Source organism: Uranotaenia lowii, chromosome 2 (genome assembly GCF_029784155.1).
Source record: "Uranotaenia lowii strain MFRU-FL chromosome 2, ASM2978415v1, whole genome shotgun sequence".
Classification (NCBI taxonomy): Eukaryota; Metazoa; Arthropoda; class Insecta; order Diptera; family Culicidae; genus Uranotaenia; species Uranotaenia lowii.
In genome coordinates this window covers 330,237,510-330,256,613 of record NC_073692.1, presented here as the reverse complement: position 1 = coordinate 330,256,613, position 19,104 = coordinate 330,237,510, and the positions used below count along the sequence as shown (strand labels likewise).

General features: G+C 36.5%; 1 protein-coding gene across 1 annotated transcript; it reads right to left on the bottom strand.

Moving 5' to 3' along the window:
- Positions 1 to 846: 846 nt before the first annotated feature.
- On the bottom strand, positions 847 to 3,292 carry LOC129745522 (GTPase-activating protein skywalker-like). Its single transcript, XM_055738633.1, has one exon. It carries the CDS (start codon positions 2,889 to 2,891, stop codon positions 1,212 to 1,214), a length of 1,680 nt encoding a protein of 559 aa, XP_055594608.1. The 5' UTR covers positions 2,892 to 3,292; the 3' UTR covers positions 847 to 1,211.
- Between the last annotated feature and the right edge of the window lie 15,812 nt (positions 3,293 to 19,104).

Sequence of the window (19,104 nt, the reverse complement as noted above, 5' to 3'; positions counted from 1 at the left end):
TTCACGAAATAATCCCTCATGGAAGGAATATACACGCATAGGACTCTGTGTAAAAAATATCCAGAAAGCGAAAAATATGGAAAACTTTCGGTATAATGGAAAACCCTCCAAAGGCGATAAAATAACTTATCGTTATTTAGTCAGCCGCTCAGGTTACTGATGGCGGTTTTTCTAAGGGAAAATAGCGGGGAAGTTTACCTGGAAGGAAGAAGGGAGAATATACCTTCTTATGGATTTTGGTTTTGCTATCGAGAAGTTGAGATTTTGAGAAATCGGATCGTGATATCGGGAAAATTCACCATTTTGGCGGTTGTATTGTCGGCCTCGTGAATCCGGAATTATTTAGCGCGAACGTTCGATGGAATCAAGAAATCCCGAATACCGGAAACGGAACTGCTATCGACCCCGGTCCGTGGAAACTTAGCCGGAAGTGCCTGTATGCGGAAGGAATTCGATTTGCCGGTAAGTTTTTCTATTGGACTGTTTCTGGATATATTTTACTTTAGCTGCGGTATAGGAAATTCATTTGTGGATTATTTCGTGAACGTAGGCAAATACAAATATTATTTATCGCGATATTTCTTCTTTCTGTGCCGATTTGGTAAGAAACCTCCCCTGAGATCGAGTCCGGGCTTTACAGCGACTTCTGCACATCAATTTCTTTTAATTGTTGGCGCTTAAGTGCTAGAAGTTAGAGTACGCGATAAGTGCTAATAATTCTTTGGGTGAGATCATTAGGTACGTTATTGAAGATTAATCGTCTTTTTTGGTGCATTTGCTTATCAAAGGTATTCCTACGAAATACCCGGATAAGAAGACCACGACAATTGGCGCCCAACGTGGGGCGATGATTTTTGCTTTGTGTATAGAGAGGTATACGATGATGAATACAACATCCAAAAATGCTCATCCAAGTACATCGACATCCAACAACAGAATCAAAAGGATGATTGCGGTGTTCTCGTTAAGAGGGCGTATACATATAGGCGAACAGTTGAGTAGTTGAGTAAAAGTAGAATCGCGCTAGTAGTTTTGTTGAAATGTTTTCAGTTGCTTTCAGTAAAAGTAGTAGTAGCAGGTATGCTGGTAGATTTTGGTAGGTGGTGCAGGGTGGATGAGTTGGTTGGGTTCTAGTAGTCAATGGAAGATGGCGGCCAAGGTGGTTTCACCAAAAAACACACAGAGACAACAACGATCATCGGTCAAACAGTTCACGCACCTACGAATCCGTAAACTTCGAGTACTCGGATCTCAAAATCGCCACTAACGCAGAGCGGCGGATTGTTGAACGTCTGGCAGCGGTCGGTTTTGCCGAAACGGATATTCTCGTCCATCCAGATGGCTTGACCCTCACCCCCACCAATCGTTATCATCTTGGAATCGGCGGCCATGAACAGCTCCGAAGCGTGCCCCAGGCCCTTGTCCCCTTCGATTCCCACCCATGGATACTTGGCCCTTTCCGGGTACAACGAAAACAGGAACGTCTCACCGGTTCCGAAATAGGCCTGCCGCTGCCCACGTTCGTCCTTCAGGTTCCGCTCATACCACCGCGTCGAACAGTACGCACCAAATACCTCATTATTGCAAGTTTTGATCATGAGAAGGGTCGGTTCGTGTTGCTCAACGCGCACGTAGAACGTCGTCAGGGAACATCCATGTTCTTCGGTTGTGTATAGCAGTACCGGTTGATACATTGTTATTCTCACTGGCAGCCAGGACCAAAGGGTAAATAGCTCTCGGATGGTTAGCGTGTGTGACATCATTTGTACGTTGACTTGGGATTGACTCGTTGGTAAATTATCGCTAGAACGTGATCTTACCATCTGCTTCGAACCACTAAGAACTGACTTACTCTTCAGTACCATTTCAGTCTTAAGAAAAGTCCTAGATATGTAGGTTGAACTAAGTGCTCTTATACTAAAAGCCGTCCGCAGCAGCTTGGTCGGCGAAACGGGGATATTTTTGCAGAACCGGGGCAGCGCGTTGTCGATGTCGTTCTTGATCGTGTCCGGGTCCCAGTCGCTGTTGGTGGCGGTGGCGTGCTTGTGGAACAGGATCAGTATCGCCAGTGACACCCGGTACAGCACCTTGATGCCCTCGTGGAAGAAACAGTCCATCACCCGCACCAGGTGCGGAAAGGGAAGCCCGCCCATGATCCACCAGCACCAGTCCATGAAGATCCGTTCCGACTTCTGGCCCGGGCATAATCTCGTTAAATACAGCACTGCGGATTTCGCATATTTTTTGGCTATTTGCATCACAGTCTTCCAGGTGACTTCATACAGCAGCTTTGTCTGCGTTATGAATACTTTATCCTTCGGGGCCACCAAGCTCGCCATGCAGTGGTAGCATTCTTCCTCGGACATAAAGTGTAACAGTATTGCCGTGATCGGGTACAGCGTCGGGCTGTAGGTGATGTCGGGACAGGCGTACCCGAGTACCGAAACAACCCGATCGGCCACAGCTCGGCCCTTTCGCGTCAGATGGTATGGCAGGTAGTGGGTCGAGTCGACGAAGGGTGGCAGCATGATTGGCTTTTCCGGCAGCTCGGTGGTACCGAATACCTGATTCACCATGTCCCAGTAGAAGCCGTCCAGCATGGTTTTGCCCACGTGATGCTGACTGCATAGGGCCGGCCATAGCTGGGACCGAATGGGGGAGTTGGTGGGCCACGAATTTTCCCTTAGCACTAGTTTGGCTTCGCGTTTCTTGCCCTGCTGAATCAGGGATTGCACATCTTGAAATGTTTTGAGGTTAGGTTTTTTTCCAGGAGGGGTGTCGGTCAAAACCGAGATGTTGGCCGTGTCCACATGCGGTGCAAAAGCTTCGTAGATATCGGATTCTTCCTCGATGCCACTGAGCTGTTCGGTTCCGATGGCATTAACCGGCATGGTTCCTGGGTTTGGATCACTTTCTATCTTATTTACTTGCTAAGCGGAAAACTTTATGCTCGATAATACTATGCTTTTTGATAACTTTTTTCTTCTTTGTGTGTTTAAAACACAACTTAGATCACAGATCTTTGGTAGGATCACTATTGCACCGAACCCTTCCGGATAGCCCTCAGCAGCTGGAAGCAACCACCCGAGGGTCTAGCAGCTAGACGTACAGCCACGAAAATCACCTTCAGCGGTTTACCGTCGCGTTTGAATTTCGCTCTCTACCCATAAACAGTGTTTCGGAACTTGCGTCGCCGCTAGTTACTCGCCTAGAGCGCCCCCGAAATAAAAACAAATCGCGCGGCGCTAACGGAGAAGGTGGTCTCGTCGTATCTATTCGACCGCTAAACACACACTCGAATGCTGAAAGAACTAATCAAATTATTGGAACGTCTATTAGAAGCTTGTTGGGTGCTGATCAAAAATGTTGGGATAACCATATCCAAGAAATTGTTTGTGCTATTAATACTTCCGTGCATGAAATTACCAAGTACACCCCGTATTTTTTGAACTTTGGACACGAAATGAGAACCGAATTTGCAAAAAACAAATCTAACGAGGAAGATCATAGGGAAAAGCTTGATAAAATTGGCAAGATCAGGGAAATCGTGAAAGAAAACATCGCGAAGGGTCATGAGAAAAGCAAGACAAGATATGACCTTAGAACACAACCAATAACGTATTCGGAAGGAGAACAGGTTTGGCGGAAAAACTTTACCTTATCCGACGCTTCTAAGGAATATTCCGCTAAGTTAGGGCCAGTCTATTTGAAGTGCGTGGTAGTGAAGAAACTTGGAACTAATTCTTATCAGCTTCAAGATGTTGATTCAAAAAAAGTAGGAATATATAGTACCGAGCATATGAAGAAATAGTTTAACACACAATTTTATAATTTTTGTCTTTAATGTTTTCTCCCAAATTCAATTATTTATAAGTTAATTAAACCCATTTTTTTTAATTATCTTTCGAAAATACACTTCCAGGCAATTCTCAATATAGTGAACATAAGAGCAAAGATTTTAGTTATAGTTGTTATAAGTATCTGATTTTTTTTTACATTTTTTTATCCTAAAAATTTAAGGAATAATTATTCGAGTTCAGTTCCATCTAAAGATATTTCGCTGGAGACCAGAGTTCTTTAACGTTGACGGTCAGTAGCTCTCTGAGTGAAATAGAGATGTAGTCTCCGGACCATGATCATATATGACCCCGAGTATCTTTAGAATAGAATTGCCTTCGCAAAGATTCTTAATGTAATTCCCTCGACATCGCTGGAGACCTGAGTCTAACCACGTTGACGGTCAGTAGCAAATTTGTGAAATTGAGATGTAGTCTTCGGACAATGATCATATATGACCCCGATTGTCGAAATGGGATACCGAATTACTTTTGTACTTTTTTTTTACCTGCGAATTATTGTGGTGGACCTGGTAAGCTAATACACTTTAAAAGAGGTTGTTCGTCAGTTCAGTTTAGCTTGAATTTTCCTAAAAATAATTTGTGAAACACCTTGCAGAAATACTTCGTTAGTTTGGATTTCTAGCTCAGGGGGTGGTTTCTCCAATCGGTAGAGAGGGTCATAGAAAAAAACCTTGTTTTTCCCTTGATGAAGGGGGTAGTGTAACGGTTCACGAAATAAGTTGTTCACGAAATAATCCCTCATGGAAGGAATATACACGCATAGGACTCTGTGTAAAAAATATCCAGAAAGCGAAAAATATGGAAAACTTTCGGTATAATGGAAAACCCTCCAAAGGCGATAAAATAACTTATCGTTATTTAGTCAGCCGCTCAGGTTACTGATGGCGGTTTTTCTAAGGGAAAATAGCGGGGAAGTTTACCTGGAAGGAAGAAGGGAGAATATACCTTCTTATGGATTTTGGTTTTGCTATCGAGAAGTTGAGATTTTGAGAAATCGGATCGTGATATCGGGAAAATTCACCATTTTGGCGGTTGTATTGTCGGCCTCGTGAATCCGGAATTATTTAGCGCGAACGTTCGTTGGAATCAAGAAATCCCGAATACCGGAAACGGAACTGCTATCGACCCCGGTCCGTGGAAACTTAGCCGGAAGTGCCTGTATGCGGAAGGAATTCGATTTGCCGGTAAGTTTTTCTATTGGACTGTTTCTGGATATATTTTACTTTAGCTGCGGTATAGGAAATTCATTTGTGGATTATTTCGTGAACGTAGGCAAATACAAATATTATTTATCGCGATATTTCTTCTTTCTGTGCCGATTTGGTAAGAAACCTCCCCTGAGATCGAGTCCGGGCTTTACAGCGACTTCTGCACATCAATTTCTTTTAATTGTTGGCGCTTAAGTGCTAGAAGTTAGAGTACGCGATAAGTGCTAATAATTCTTTGGGTGAGATCATTAGGTACGTTATTGAAGATTAATCGTCTTTTTTGGTGCATTTGCTTATCAAAGGTATTCCTACGAAATACCCGGATAAGAAGACCACGACATAGTGTCCAACACTAAGGTCGATGTTTTGTACGTAGCAGATCTACAGTAGTTTTTCCGAAGCATGTTTTTTCGGATATTTTTCTTAGACTTTGAATAACGGAAAACTGAAGTTTTGTAGCTGAGTTTTGCCTGAGCAGAAATGTTTGTGTTCCATCACGAGGTTTCCAAAACTATAAATTTTATAAATATCGGTTGAGAAACCGGCGGTTTTAGTAAGGAGTGTCAGATTGACACTCCAGGAACTCTAACCGGTATAAATTTCAGGAACGGATGAGAGTTAATGAATCTTCTAACATATTGGAATGAATACCAACAATTTTCATAGAATAACAACCGAAATCATTACAAATAAGCCATTCTGTAACTTCTCAAAGCCAATAACGGTACCGTAATCCGGGGTAATATTGATCACTTTTTTTCTGTTAACGGGAATGTGGCATGTTTTATATTTTTAAAACCAGTACTGGATTTCTATGAACGAAAAATATGGATGCAGAAAGGTATAAGACTACTTTAAATTTGATTTAAGAATCGGTTTCGTCTCTGTTCAGAATTTGATGCTTTGGGGTGACATGGATCAGTCTCTATTCTGACGGTTTTAACAAGTTTTCTTGATCATAAAGGATACAAAACACCTTCATACTCTTTACATTTGCTAGTTTATCAATTTAACCTTGATTTTTAACGTTTTATTTTAAAAATATTTATAACCGAAAAAATAACTATGATTCTGCCTACATTTAGGGGCAAAAATTATAATACATAATTGCTAAATAGTTTGAGTTTCAAAATACAAATGAAATTTTACCTTCACACATTCCCCTAGGCCCTCTCACCATTTCCATTTTAATTTTTTCTTCAAAGTTAACGATTTGATAGGTTTCCTATCAATTTTTCCAATACGGGCTAACTCTTCGAAAATGTCCTTAATTTTTAAATATCAAACATTTATTACTAAATGACTATAAAAATAGCACTATAACTGTTCATATATAATCAAAAAAAAGTTGTTCTTTCACATTAAACAACCCGTTTGCTTCTAAATGCTTTTTGATATCATCAGAATAGCTGTTTGCTTGCGAGCTTTGGAAAAATAGATATTTTAAGATTTTGAAATAAGATTTTTTACAAAAAGAAAAAAATCAAATACAAACCAAATTTTGCCTATTTGATACTCAATTTTTAGGTTTTCAAACGTTAGAGAACAGTTCTAAAAAATTCAAACTATAGACTGAGTTTTTGATGATAATCTGAAAAAAATTATTGTTGGTCAAATTTACCCCGGTGATCGAAATGGCCCCGTTTTACGGTACCTTCTATTTATAATTAATTCCTAATTATGAAATTTTCCCTACTTTGACGTCAACATTTTATCAATCTTCAAACATTTTCAAAGCGTCACCTATCGGCATCGTTTTCGTCACCGGGAAAAACAAAATACCGACGGCGACGACGGACGTTCGGTATGATGGATCAACGGTAATCCGTTTTACCAGAGTTATCCGAAATGGAATCAGAATAAAAGAGGACCAAACGAAGCGCCATCGGAGTTTAGCAAAACCTTATACACAGGTATGGTATAGCACGGCCCAAGCTATACTTGATGAGGTGAAAAAGTACCATGAGTTCATCGGATTTGCTCCTTGCGTAAGAAAAAAAACGAAAAAAGTAGGTTCCAAAAAAAAAAATGAATGGTAGTGAGTAAAATCTGATAGCGCATTAGAGACAGTCATATCAGCGAGAGACGCTTTATGGCGGAAAATTTAGATGACGTGAACCAATATCGGAAAAGCGTCGTTAAACAGTAGGTTGGAATAAGAGGATGCTATTCTTAGAAAAACAAACTATATTGTTTTTTTGAATATGATTATCTCTTTACAGACCAACCCTTCAATCATTACAAATTATTTATTTCTAGGGCACTCCAAAATTCTTAAAATCTTGCACTCAGATGCAAATGAAGGAATTCAGTTGGAAGTTTATGAATGTTATTTGTAAACATATTTTCAAATATGCGTTTCTCCTTGCATCTTTTCAAATGAAATAAAAATGATTTCCAGACGAAATCATACGTTTTTATTAGTTCGATTAACGGAAAACCCGAAATATACTGAAGAACGGAAACTACAAGGCCAATAATTGGAACAGGTACCCTATCATAATGAATCTAGGTCAACTATGAGAGTTACAAACGTAGCTGCATTCCGGGTTCCAGCTCTTATCAGCGTATCAATGTATGCAGTTTGTAGCGACGAAAAAAACCGTGGGATCCAAAGGTCCACTTTCCTATGGCCGGGCCCAATGATGGAACACATGTTCTGTCCACCCGATGCCGATCACTGGGTCCGTTAGTGGAAAATGAGTTTGTGGAAATCCGCTTCCGAGCATCTCATCGGTTCTGTGAGTTTTTTTTTTGCTACGTTTGAATGAATGACCTTCCTGTACCTACGACGATGTTTGATTTTTGAAGGGCTCATTGATTTTTTGTTAGTTAGTGAGTTCAATGCGATCAGATCAGAGTTCAGTAATTTACTGATTCGAAAGTTTGTTTTTTACGCTGTAATTGGTCAAGGACAACGAATTAAAACTTCGTTGACACATTTATAGGGAAGATACGCCCTAAAGTTTATCCATTCAGTTTTAAAGGTGTTGTTGTACTCATTTTTATTATTGAAGAATAACGCATCTCAAACTTCAAAACGTTGTTGGAACGCAGAATCAGTACATGAATTCTGTACCTATTTGATACTGGGGTAGTTAGTTGCAGCTTCGCGTTGTATGCAAATTTTAAGAAAAAAATAATTATGATTTGAATTGATAGTTGGATTCTGTGCCATCTTTAACAGTTATGCTTCCATACAGAGTTGATCCAAAAAGCGGAATGCATATACAGATGTCACTAACAGTAGGGTGGCAGCCGAATGGGTCATGTCGAATTTTGAAAACCGACCATATACATTTTGTAGATTGGCCCAAAAAAAGACCTGTGAAAAATTTCAGCTAAATCGGACTTTATTTAGGGCTGCCTCAAAGCGCTCAAAATTGCGGTTTATTGACCCTCAAAAATCACCAAAGGGGAGGACCAAAGGAAATCGAAAAAACCTAAGTTTTAATTTTGATGCCAGAATGCGTGAAACGTCGAGATCTGTAAATATCTCGAAACAAATTTTTGACCGAAAATAAACTTTCTGGGACTTTTGGGACGTTTTTGGGTCGCATTTCAAAACACTGATAATATTATTATTTTTTGTTCAAACAAAAAAACGTAAAACGCAAATTCATGAACGACCCCTTACTTTTTTTGTAAAGTTCATGTACGACTGCGCCCTTTGGAAAAAAATAACCGCTTTAAAAGTTGGTTTGTAACTTTCGAACTGCTTCATGGTTGAACCTTTTTGACATCCATTTTTAACGACTAGCAGCTAGAACGTTTGTTCGCTTGGACTGTACTTTCAAAATGCAAATTTCAGTTGGAACATAAGGCTGATAATTTAACCAGAAAACTTTGAATCGAATCACGGTTCTTGGGAAGTTTGACTGCATATGGAATTTCTTGGATAAGTTTGTGTTGTGTTTATTTATTGTGCACAAACCTAGCCGATTGCACAACCGATTGCAAAAACCTAGCCCTAAGTTCATAAAAATCGACGTGCTATAAGAAGGATAAGGTCTATAGAAAAAAATATTTTCGGACTTTGTCTCTAGAGAAACTAATTTTGTCAGCAATAGTTTGTTGCATTTTTGCCACTTTTTCAATTATTTTCCCCGTAAATTAGGATATCGGATAAACATTGATCGATCCATGGGCCAGGTTGCTCATGGATAAGTTTCGTTAAATATGTGTTTATCTGCTGAATGATTAACAAGATAAACTCCATCTGATCCTAACTCTATTGTTATTGTTTTTCATAAATGAGGCCCTCAGGATCAGAGGGATGCAAGTCCCCAAATCATCAATTTTAAGTTAAGTATACGTAATGATTCTTCATGTTTCATCGTACATCTGGTGCAAAACTCGAATTGTTTATAACTTTTTTCTAACACTTTGAACTTAAATTGCTCAAATTCGAAAAATATATGAAAAATCGAGCACCTTCACAACTTTAAACCGCATTTTCTCGAAACTATCATATAGGCACTTGTACTCCTCTGACCACAAGCGCCTCAAATATGTACAAGACCAATTCACTAAATAAGAAATGACTCATTAAACGAGACACAAATTTCTACATTATCGAATCAATCGAAACAAACGCAATAATTACTTTCCAAGAGCAATGTTAATCATTCATGCAACCCATTGATCAGAGCCATCCAGAGAGCTACAAATTCGTTGCATGTTATCTGGTGCAGAAAACACGCCGCGGCCACTAATTAATCCCATCGGTCGCGTTGATGGAGGAAGAGCACGCAAATTCGGACGTCATCGTTATAGCGTCACGAAATCTAATGTGTCGGCGGGATGGATGATAGAAGACCACCTTGCAGGTAGCTCGCAAACCATGACGTCATGGATCCGTGGCTGTCGGTGGTTTTCTACCCCGTTTCCGGTAGAAGGCTACTAAACGGTGGTGGCGCCATCGAGTTAATTCGAGTTCCATTGAGCTCTCGGGGTCAATGCGATGGTGCCACCACCAGGTGTGTGATTAATCAAGGCTAGATAGCGTGATAATGTCGTCATTCTTTTTAGCAGATACCCCTGAGATAATGGTTCGCTGAATGGGTGGTTAGATTACAGAAGCCTTTCCGGTTAAAATAATTGATGGTGCAGATAAAAGTTCTAAGGGATCATCAATTTCGGCTGAGTAATCGTCGCTGGAATGTTTTAGTTGTTTTATGATATGAAAATGTGCTGATTTAATAGCGAAACCCATCATAATGCAGTGCCTGCCACGTGGTGCCACCTTCCCACCTTCGTAGATTCAACGACTTAGTTGATTTTATGAATTTTGCTTAGTTTCAATTTATCATTTCGACTTTTCTCACGAGACAGTTGAAAGTTTGGTTTGGAAGTCACGTTCTGAAATGAATATCGCCAATTGCTTTCTGACCAAGCAAGAAACAAACCATGTCTATAAATGCTCCGCGTAGGAAATCTTCCGATGGCGTCTAGAGCTCATATTACCTACATGTTCCTGGATTTCAGTGATGCGATTCCACCATGTTCTATTTAATACCTACTACTGTACTTTCGTCGTAAAACGAGCCTTGCAACCGCACACGCTAAATGATGCATTTTATTCGGTTCCGTCCCATCGCCCATCGAATTCGAGCCTCGGCAATCGCGAGCAGGGAGGTAGTCAATTGAGGGAAAGATTTCTTTTTTTCTCATCAAAAAATATCAGGCCGTTGCACGAAACTCGATATCGGTTTTTTTTTCTCTTGAGATGATGTTAAGAACCTGGAACTGAAGGACAAAGAATTCTCATGTAGGGAATATTTCAAGAAAATATTGATGTAAAGAAAACTTCTATTCGATTTGTTAATCGATCGAGCATCGACACTTACAATCTAATCAATTTAATAATTAATTTAATATTCACTATTAAAAGTGCAAACTTTTACAAAATTTGAGAGGATGGAAATTGAATTGAAAAAAAAAACACTGTACATTGAGGTGATACGGAACAGTTCTCGCACTGTGTTCTTAATATTCCAGACAAATTCAAATAACTTTCAAATTCAAATAATTGGATAAAAATAATAACAATACCAAAAACAAAAAATTGAAAAGGAAAGGGTTTTCTTACACCGTTTGTCACTTATGTTCAACACACAAACTAAAAAAATGACTGATAAACAAAATTTTGGAAACATATTACAATGAATGTTTCAAATTTTCGATAAGTCAAGAAGGTAAGAAATAAATTAGTTTCAAAAGAATTTCTAAGCAAATCTAAAATTTAAAAAAAAAACTGAATTCTAAAATAAATGTCCAATCTTGTACAAAACTTACCATGAATAGATGTTAGGAAAATGATAATAATTGTTAATTTTTTATTCATATAAATTTGGAATCCTTTTCCTCATTTTCAACTGGAATTTAAGTGAGAAATTCCGCTGTAATTTTTAATTTGAACAAAAACTATTTAATCACGATTAAAATGTGAATTACCGATTACTGAATAAGAAATGAATTTTGAACAGAATTTATTCAATGTTCGATGGTTTAATTTAATTTGATAAAAAGAAGAATAGATTTATAATTATTTGAAAAGTGCCAGTTATATAAGCCAGACATAAAACCTTTATTAAAGTAAAATCCTTCAGTTATCAAATTTTCATTTTTGAAACTTAAATAATAACTCCATGTTCAGCTACACTGACAAAGAAATGTTAGAAAATGAGTAATTACGTGAATGATAAAAACTGATGAAAAATTAAAAATAATGAGTTCAAAACTTTTGTTATTAATATTGAAAGCACAAATCAAATACAAAGTTAGTTAACAGTGCGTATTAAAATTTGTTTTTTAAAGTTGCTACTTAGAACAATTTTTCAAACTTTTTAGATTTCATATAAAAAATATTAATAAAAAGTTTTCAAATTTTCAATCGCTGGTTTTCAAGCTTTAAATTACAAGCTCTGAGTATTTTGTCTCTTTTGATAAAAATATAGGGTCCTTAAAGAACAGAATGTTGAAATTATGTTTTATTATTAAAAATTTGGAGTTAAAGGCTTATGGTTGAAGAACACGAAAATTCAGAATTTAAAAACAAGGAAACAATTGTTAAAAATATGTCTCAAAAATTTAAAAAGTTTGATTAAAAAAATCCGGCAAGTTGATTAGAAAATTGAAAAAAAAATGTACAATAAAATTCGGTAAATTTATTTGAAAATTTAAAAAACAATATGGAAATAAAAAAGATTAGTTTTTAAAAACATTTCAGGAAAAGTTTTTTCAACAAACATGTTTCACTATAACCATTTTGGTGCTTATTTTTTTTTATTATTGATTTGGTAAATAGTCTCCTAAACTAGAAATTTTGTCAAATTCGGCCGAACACATTAAGTTTTGGTGATAAAGAGTTTATTACTAGTAAAATCAAACATTGATAGATAACTGATTATGGAAAAATGTCATTACAAGTATTTTTGACATCACAGCAGAAAGTGCAAAAAAAAAACTTGATTCTATTTAAAGCTCATCAAGTCATATAAAACTTTTATTTTTAAATAATATGTTTTTGATTTGATTTTTTGTAAAAAAGTGCAGAAACTTCTCTAAAGATTTTTAATTATTTCCAAAAGTCATTTCAATAACAAAAGCTGATTGAAATATTGCATACATATTTAGATTCGGGGAACCCAAATTAGTTGAAATTACCTTTTAAATTCATTGCACCTAAGAAAAATGTAAATTTTGTGGCCTTGTGTAAATTTCTTTTTTTTTTTAAGTATTTAGAAGAACAAAAAACACGAAATAAAATTGAGTATGAAATTGTTTTTTTTTAAGAATATTTCATATCAACATAAAATTTGTTATGACATAAAAGATTTTTTTTAATAAAAAAAATGGTTCGTTTCAATCTCAATCTTAGTTACACTTCTTTATAAAAACCCATTTGGTTTTTGTATACCAAGTTTGGAGTTCCAATACAAAAGGTTGATTGAACTGAAAATTAAAATCTACAATCAAAGTTAGTTTCAGTTCATGAACGTCAAATAATGTCGTAGATCGAAATGTCTCAAGCCAAGCCAAGCTCAATTCCGCCGGAGGCGAAAATAATTTCTGACTAACTTCACAAGTAATTTACCGTTACTACCGTCAATATTGACACGCGCAATTCAGATTACTCTTTCATTGGTTTATTTTCGATGAAAAAAGTGACTTTTGGTGATAAAAGTGACCATTTATCGGAAAATAGTGACTTTAGTGACCAAATGATGAAAAAAGTGGCTTTTTAGTGACTGACTCAAAAAAAGTGACCAAGTCACTAAAAAGTGACTCGCTACCAGCCCTGCAATAGCTGCCTGTCTTTGCGCGCTTGAAAAACGTCCCTAAACAAGCACAGGTAGAGAAGTAGGCAAAGACACGCAGCTGGTAGGATGGGATGGGATTCGAAAAGGGATGAGTTCGCTTCTCATCCCTTATCGATTTTTTTGCATACAATTCCAATAAGATTTTTAGTTCATATATCCTACCTGGCTGAGTTATAATTTTGTTCAAAATTTAACAAAGGTTGATAATATTTAGTTATCATTGCATAGACTTTTTCATATAATTTTAGATATTTTAACATCCTACGAGTACTAAATTATAACTCATCCTGATAGGAAAAAAATTGAATATCATAATATCTCATCACAAAACTGATGCTCTCTCTTTTAACGGCAATAACGGCGCCGGCCACGTTCTAGTAGTCAATAAATAGATTGGGAGAAAGATAAAGGGATGAAAAATCTATTTTGTGCTTGAGGACCGAGGTTACCTAGGTTGCATCCTAGCAAAATATGTATGTTTGGGAGAGAAGTCAAAGAAGATTGGAAAACACTTTTGACTAGTGTTACGGTGAACCATAAAATTATTTTCCTAACTCCTATCAGTTCCTATTGAAAGCATTCACTTCAGGCATGAGTATGTTAGCTTTAATGGCGAAACAAATTAACTATAATCCGGGCCGGTAAATCCGGGCAATTTAATGAAAAAACATGGCAAAATGCGGGCATTTGATTTCAAAATTGGCGATTAAAAATTCGGGAAAAATCCGGGCAAATTTTGTCAAAACACAGAAATTACTTCACAAAATTCAAAAAAAAATAATTGATTTTTTTTTCATCCAAAAATCATCGACAGATTTTTGAGCGTATTTTAGGCTTCCGAAAACCTTTCATGATTGTTTGTTTAAAACTTGCTCAAAAAAAATCGTTTTATTTCACAACACTTATTATTACTTTGAATATGATAATTTTCTTCCGGCGCCTGAACTGGGATGTTCCGGATCACGGTAAATGGAATTTGTACTGCTGGTTTCCGGATGTTTCCTTCGTCGGCCAACAGAAACCATTGAACGTTTTTTATTCTGCCTGGACTTCGCAACTTCCCAGTCCATTCTCTGACATTGATGAATTTCCTCCACTGGTAGCGGAAACCTGATAAAAAGAAGAATTTAACACATCAAAATCAGAAAATGTTTCTACTTCCAGATTTTTTCTTACCTGTATGCGGTCAATATTTCGTCTTCCACTTGGTCAACAAAGACACGGCCGACATCAAATTTCATTAACTCTGTTTTTTTTTGCGGCGGCAATTTCAGCTGCCGCCAAAAAAGACTAGGCGGTCAACAAACTTCGCTTTTACTAATATTCAGCAAAATACGCTGTTTGCTATCGTGTTAGTAAAACGAGCGTGATTGCTGATCGAAAGTAACCGACTATTTTTGCTAAGTGCAGGCTCAGGAATTTTGTGTGTAGTGTTTTTTTTTTAATTTAGATCACCTGTGCACTTGATCATTTCGTTTAAAAAAGGAAACTATGATATCAATTAAAAAAATAACAAAAATATCAGCATACATACAACATACAACGCTGAACTTAACATGATAGAATGGTATTTGGTCGGATTTTGGTCGGTGAATGGAATAGATGTCAAAGCTGCAGTAAGTTTTAAGAAGTTGATAGTAAGCTGAGGTAAATGGTAAGAATTAAGTTTCATAAACAGGTAAGATTTCATAATTAAATTTTCATTTGTTCCATTTAATAAATAAATAATAGAATAACCAATCACTTGGCAACTGCAGTGAATCCGTGCACCCATGGTGGATTACCTACATATATACATACATAAAAAAATTAACACATTTTTTTTTAATTTGGTTCGCCAAATAAAACGAATAAATCCGGGATAAATCTGGTCATTTTTCAATGGAATCCAGGCAACTGGTCCAAGTCGGACTGTTCCCTAATTTTGTATTAAATATCTGGACAAACCCTGTTAAAACCGGACAATCTGGTAACCTTAGTTTAAAATGACAATCTTTAAACGATGATTCAAAGTAAATCTTATTGCCACTAGGTGACACATTTTTTAATCCAAATTCTAATTTCTATTCTTAGTACATCGAGTTCCAGAGTCTTTATTCTCAATTCCCAATTTTAATGGATATTGTGAAAAAAAGTTGAACAAACTCAAAGCTATGTTAAAGGTTTTAAAAACTGTATTTATTTGAACAAAAAAAATTTCAATGGGTTGGATTTGACCACAAAACCTCACTTATTTGACTATAAAAGTTTTACAAAAAAAGTTACATGAAGGAACGGGCTCACCGGAAATGCCAAATAATATGCCAATTCTAAATTTTGTATTATTCCGCCTGTAAGATTGGTGCATCTATCTTCAGTTTACAATCCGAACCGGATCGGTTTCCGGAATAAGTAACAGCATTTCGGGATGTTTTTTTTTGCGCAGCGAACCTAATTCGAAACTTGAGCAACGGCTTAAGATGGCCAAAGGAATCACCAGTGTTTAGAAATGTTCGAAATTCCCAATTTAACTATTTTTCACTAATAAACTATAAAAAAAAATATTTTGGCAGGAAAAATATATACTCGCGTTTGTTTTTCAATAGACAACTACTCCGACTCGAAAAAACGTTTTATGTCGGTAAAATTCCTAACTGCACTGTACAGGATTTGAACCCGCAATTTCCGGCTTTCTAGGCCAACGCATTACCGATTATAATACAGGAGTCTGTAGTATACTCAGTAAATTCGGGGCAGAGCAGGGAGAATTGTTGCGGTAAAAGTCATTTTCACCCAGTGAACATTTTGGTCTGTATATTTCAGTTGTTTCTGAGATATACACACTTTTGTACAATCTGAAAAAGTTGTATAGAATATTCTATATGAGCCTGTACGTACCAAAGTGGAGGCAATATACGGACCAAATTATGCTCATCTTGAAAATATAAAACTTTGTATTGCGTTTTCAATAATTTTATAGCAACTTTGCTTTGCACAAAATCTTAGGATTGTACAACTTACAACTTTCTACTGCCTGTCTTAGAATTTGATTACAATTTCTTTTTGCAGGTAGCCTGAGGTTTGTACAACTTTCATCACCATTTAATACAATTTATTGTTACTGTATCCCAAAGCAATTGTATTTTTCCCTTATTACGATTTTACTATGAATCGCCGTGAAAATAAATACAATAGAATTTAGTGTTTACTGCAAAAAAAATTGAACCATATACAACTTTATGTGTCACTTTTCCCTCAGTCTCGAACTCACAACGTTCCGATTCCTGTCCTTCGATACTTCCTCGGCGCCATTTCATGTTGATACAAACAAGCAAATTTGTTCATGAACAGTTGAGACTTCCGTTTAAAAATCAGTTGATCGTATAAAATACCAAAGACTGCATCATTTCGGACTCCAAATCTTTTTATAGATGCCGTTTTTCGATAAACAACTTTAACCTATCTCATAGACGATTCTATTACAATCAATAATTGTATTCAGCGCTGTGCGATCTTAGCTAGCTATTTACTGTACTGTTAAATAATTCGACAATCTAAAGATTGTTTAAATTCCATTATACGATGTTCTTACAATTACTGCACGACCTTTCATGGAAATAATATGTTATCATAGATCGCAAGCATGAAAGATTGCTTAATTGTACAGTGGGATTAATTATTGAGCTTTACACAATTCTACTGCGATTCAAAACAACTTTATTGATCTTTCTATACGATTAACAAATTATCGTATATAATGAACTATACAAGCCATAAACGATAAAATGTAACTTGGTTTAGCTACAACATGATGTTTATACAATTCCAATTCAAACTGGATGCTTATACAATCTACAATGAACGCTACTTTACGATTTCTGGTTATCTGGGCATTTCTCTAGTTTCCTGCCGATCATGCTTCCCTGATAATACTCATGCTTGATTTTTCTTTAACGCGACTTGTATTGCGAATGCGTCGTGGGTCATTGCATATCACAATTTAACCGCAAGAGTTTGCTTTGAGCCGCACTTGATCTTCAAGCAGAACCAGTTCAGTAGGAGATACCGTCTAATTTTTTCTCTATTTTTTAACGACTTCAACTTAAGTATACTAGGACTGGGTATATTACAGATTCCTAAATCATTGTCGTTAGTCTAAAAAGCCGGAGATTGCGAGTTCAAATCATGTACAGTGTAGTTAGTAATTGTTTCCATATTTTAAAAATAAAAAGCTTTTTTATTTTCTTCAATTTCTCTGTCAATCTTACCTTTCCTGGTGGACTCATTTCCAAAAACAAAAATGATAAGACTTAAGATAAGGTCGTTACAAAAGAGATTATTTTTCGGTTTTTAAGTTATCTTTAATTCAAACTATCAAAATAATGAAAAAATTAATCACTGAAAACTGGTAGCGCCTCGTGTCTGGATTATGTCTTATCTGTTTGACAAGTGGTATTCGTTCTGGAGAATGTCAAACTTAGTCAACACATAAGTCGATTGTTTCCTTAATTTTTTTCAAAGTTAATGAAGTTTTAAGAATTTTACAACGGAATGTTTATTTATAAAAAAAATCTCTTAAAACGTGAGGTCGTTCCAAAAGCGTAATCAAAAATATATTTGCACGAGATGAATGACGATGAAACAAATAAAAAATCTAAACTATTCAACTGACTCATGGTTTCCAAATTTCACCACAATACCTACATCTAAAACAAATGGCGAAATGTGAATCGATGTCGATAGCGTGATGCATTCCCACGGAAAGCATGCCGAAGAAATCTTTCAACTTCCTTTGTGAGCCCAAACCTAAAAAATTGAAAGTGATGTTTATAGGCCGCCGATTAATCGCCATCTACACGTGTTCACAGCTCGTCAAAAACACCTACCGCAATCGACTTTCAACCCCTCAATTTCCATTTCATTCAAGGTAAACCACAAGGAACGACAGCTGAATTGCCAACGAAAATCATGGATTTTCCCCAACAGCGAAAGAAAGGTCAACCTTTGCATCGATGGGAAAAGGCGTCATTGACCTGAAATCGAAGGCGTTTGAATTGTTTTTGAAGATTGTAGACGCGATGGTTTGCATTTTTTTGTAATTGTTCTTATAAAATGTCCAAATTCCCATCTTTACGGTCCAACATCTTTAGAATGGTATGCTTACCAGCCAATAGATGATTGTTTCAGCACGTGAGCAACCATTGATAAATTAACAGTTTGTGTATTATGAATGGTCAGAATTCGCGTGCCTGACACCAGTAGCAGCAAAAATGAACCTGTTCATGCTCGAAGCTCACGCGAGCTTTCCACCCCGTTCGCAAGCTGGAAAGGTCGACTGTAAAATAATGGAGGAGGGAAAATTGTGGAAAAATGTGAATCAGCTGGCATAAGTTGTAACAAGGCTTGATAGAAAGGAAAAATAAAAAGTATATAAGTTTACAAAATTGTGACACGACTACAAGCATTTCTTGAAAAAATCCTATTAAAATCGATTTCAGTAAATTTCTAACAAAATAACATACCTAACTGTTTCTAGACAAAAAATGTTGGTGCTGAACAAGTTAATTAATCAAATGATCTTTGAAACTTTAATATTTTTAAAATAGGTATTTTTAAAGACTGATTAATAGTTTAAAGAACCACAGGGTAATAAATGATCAGAAATGGGTAGTCTTCTTAATAATCGCACTTTTCCAAAGAACCTCAAGAGTATTTTAAAATTAGCAAGCGTGA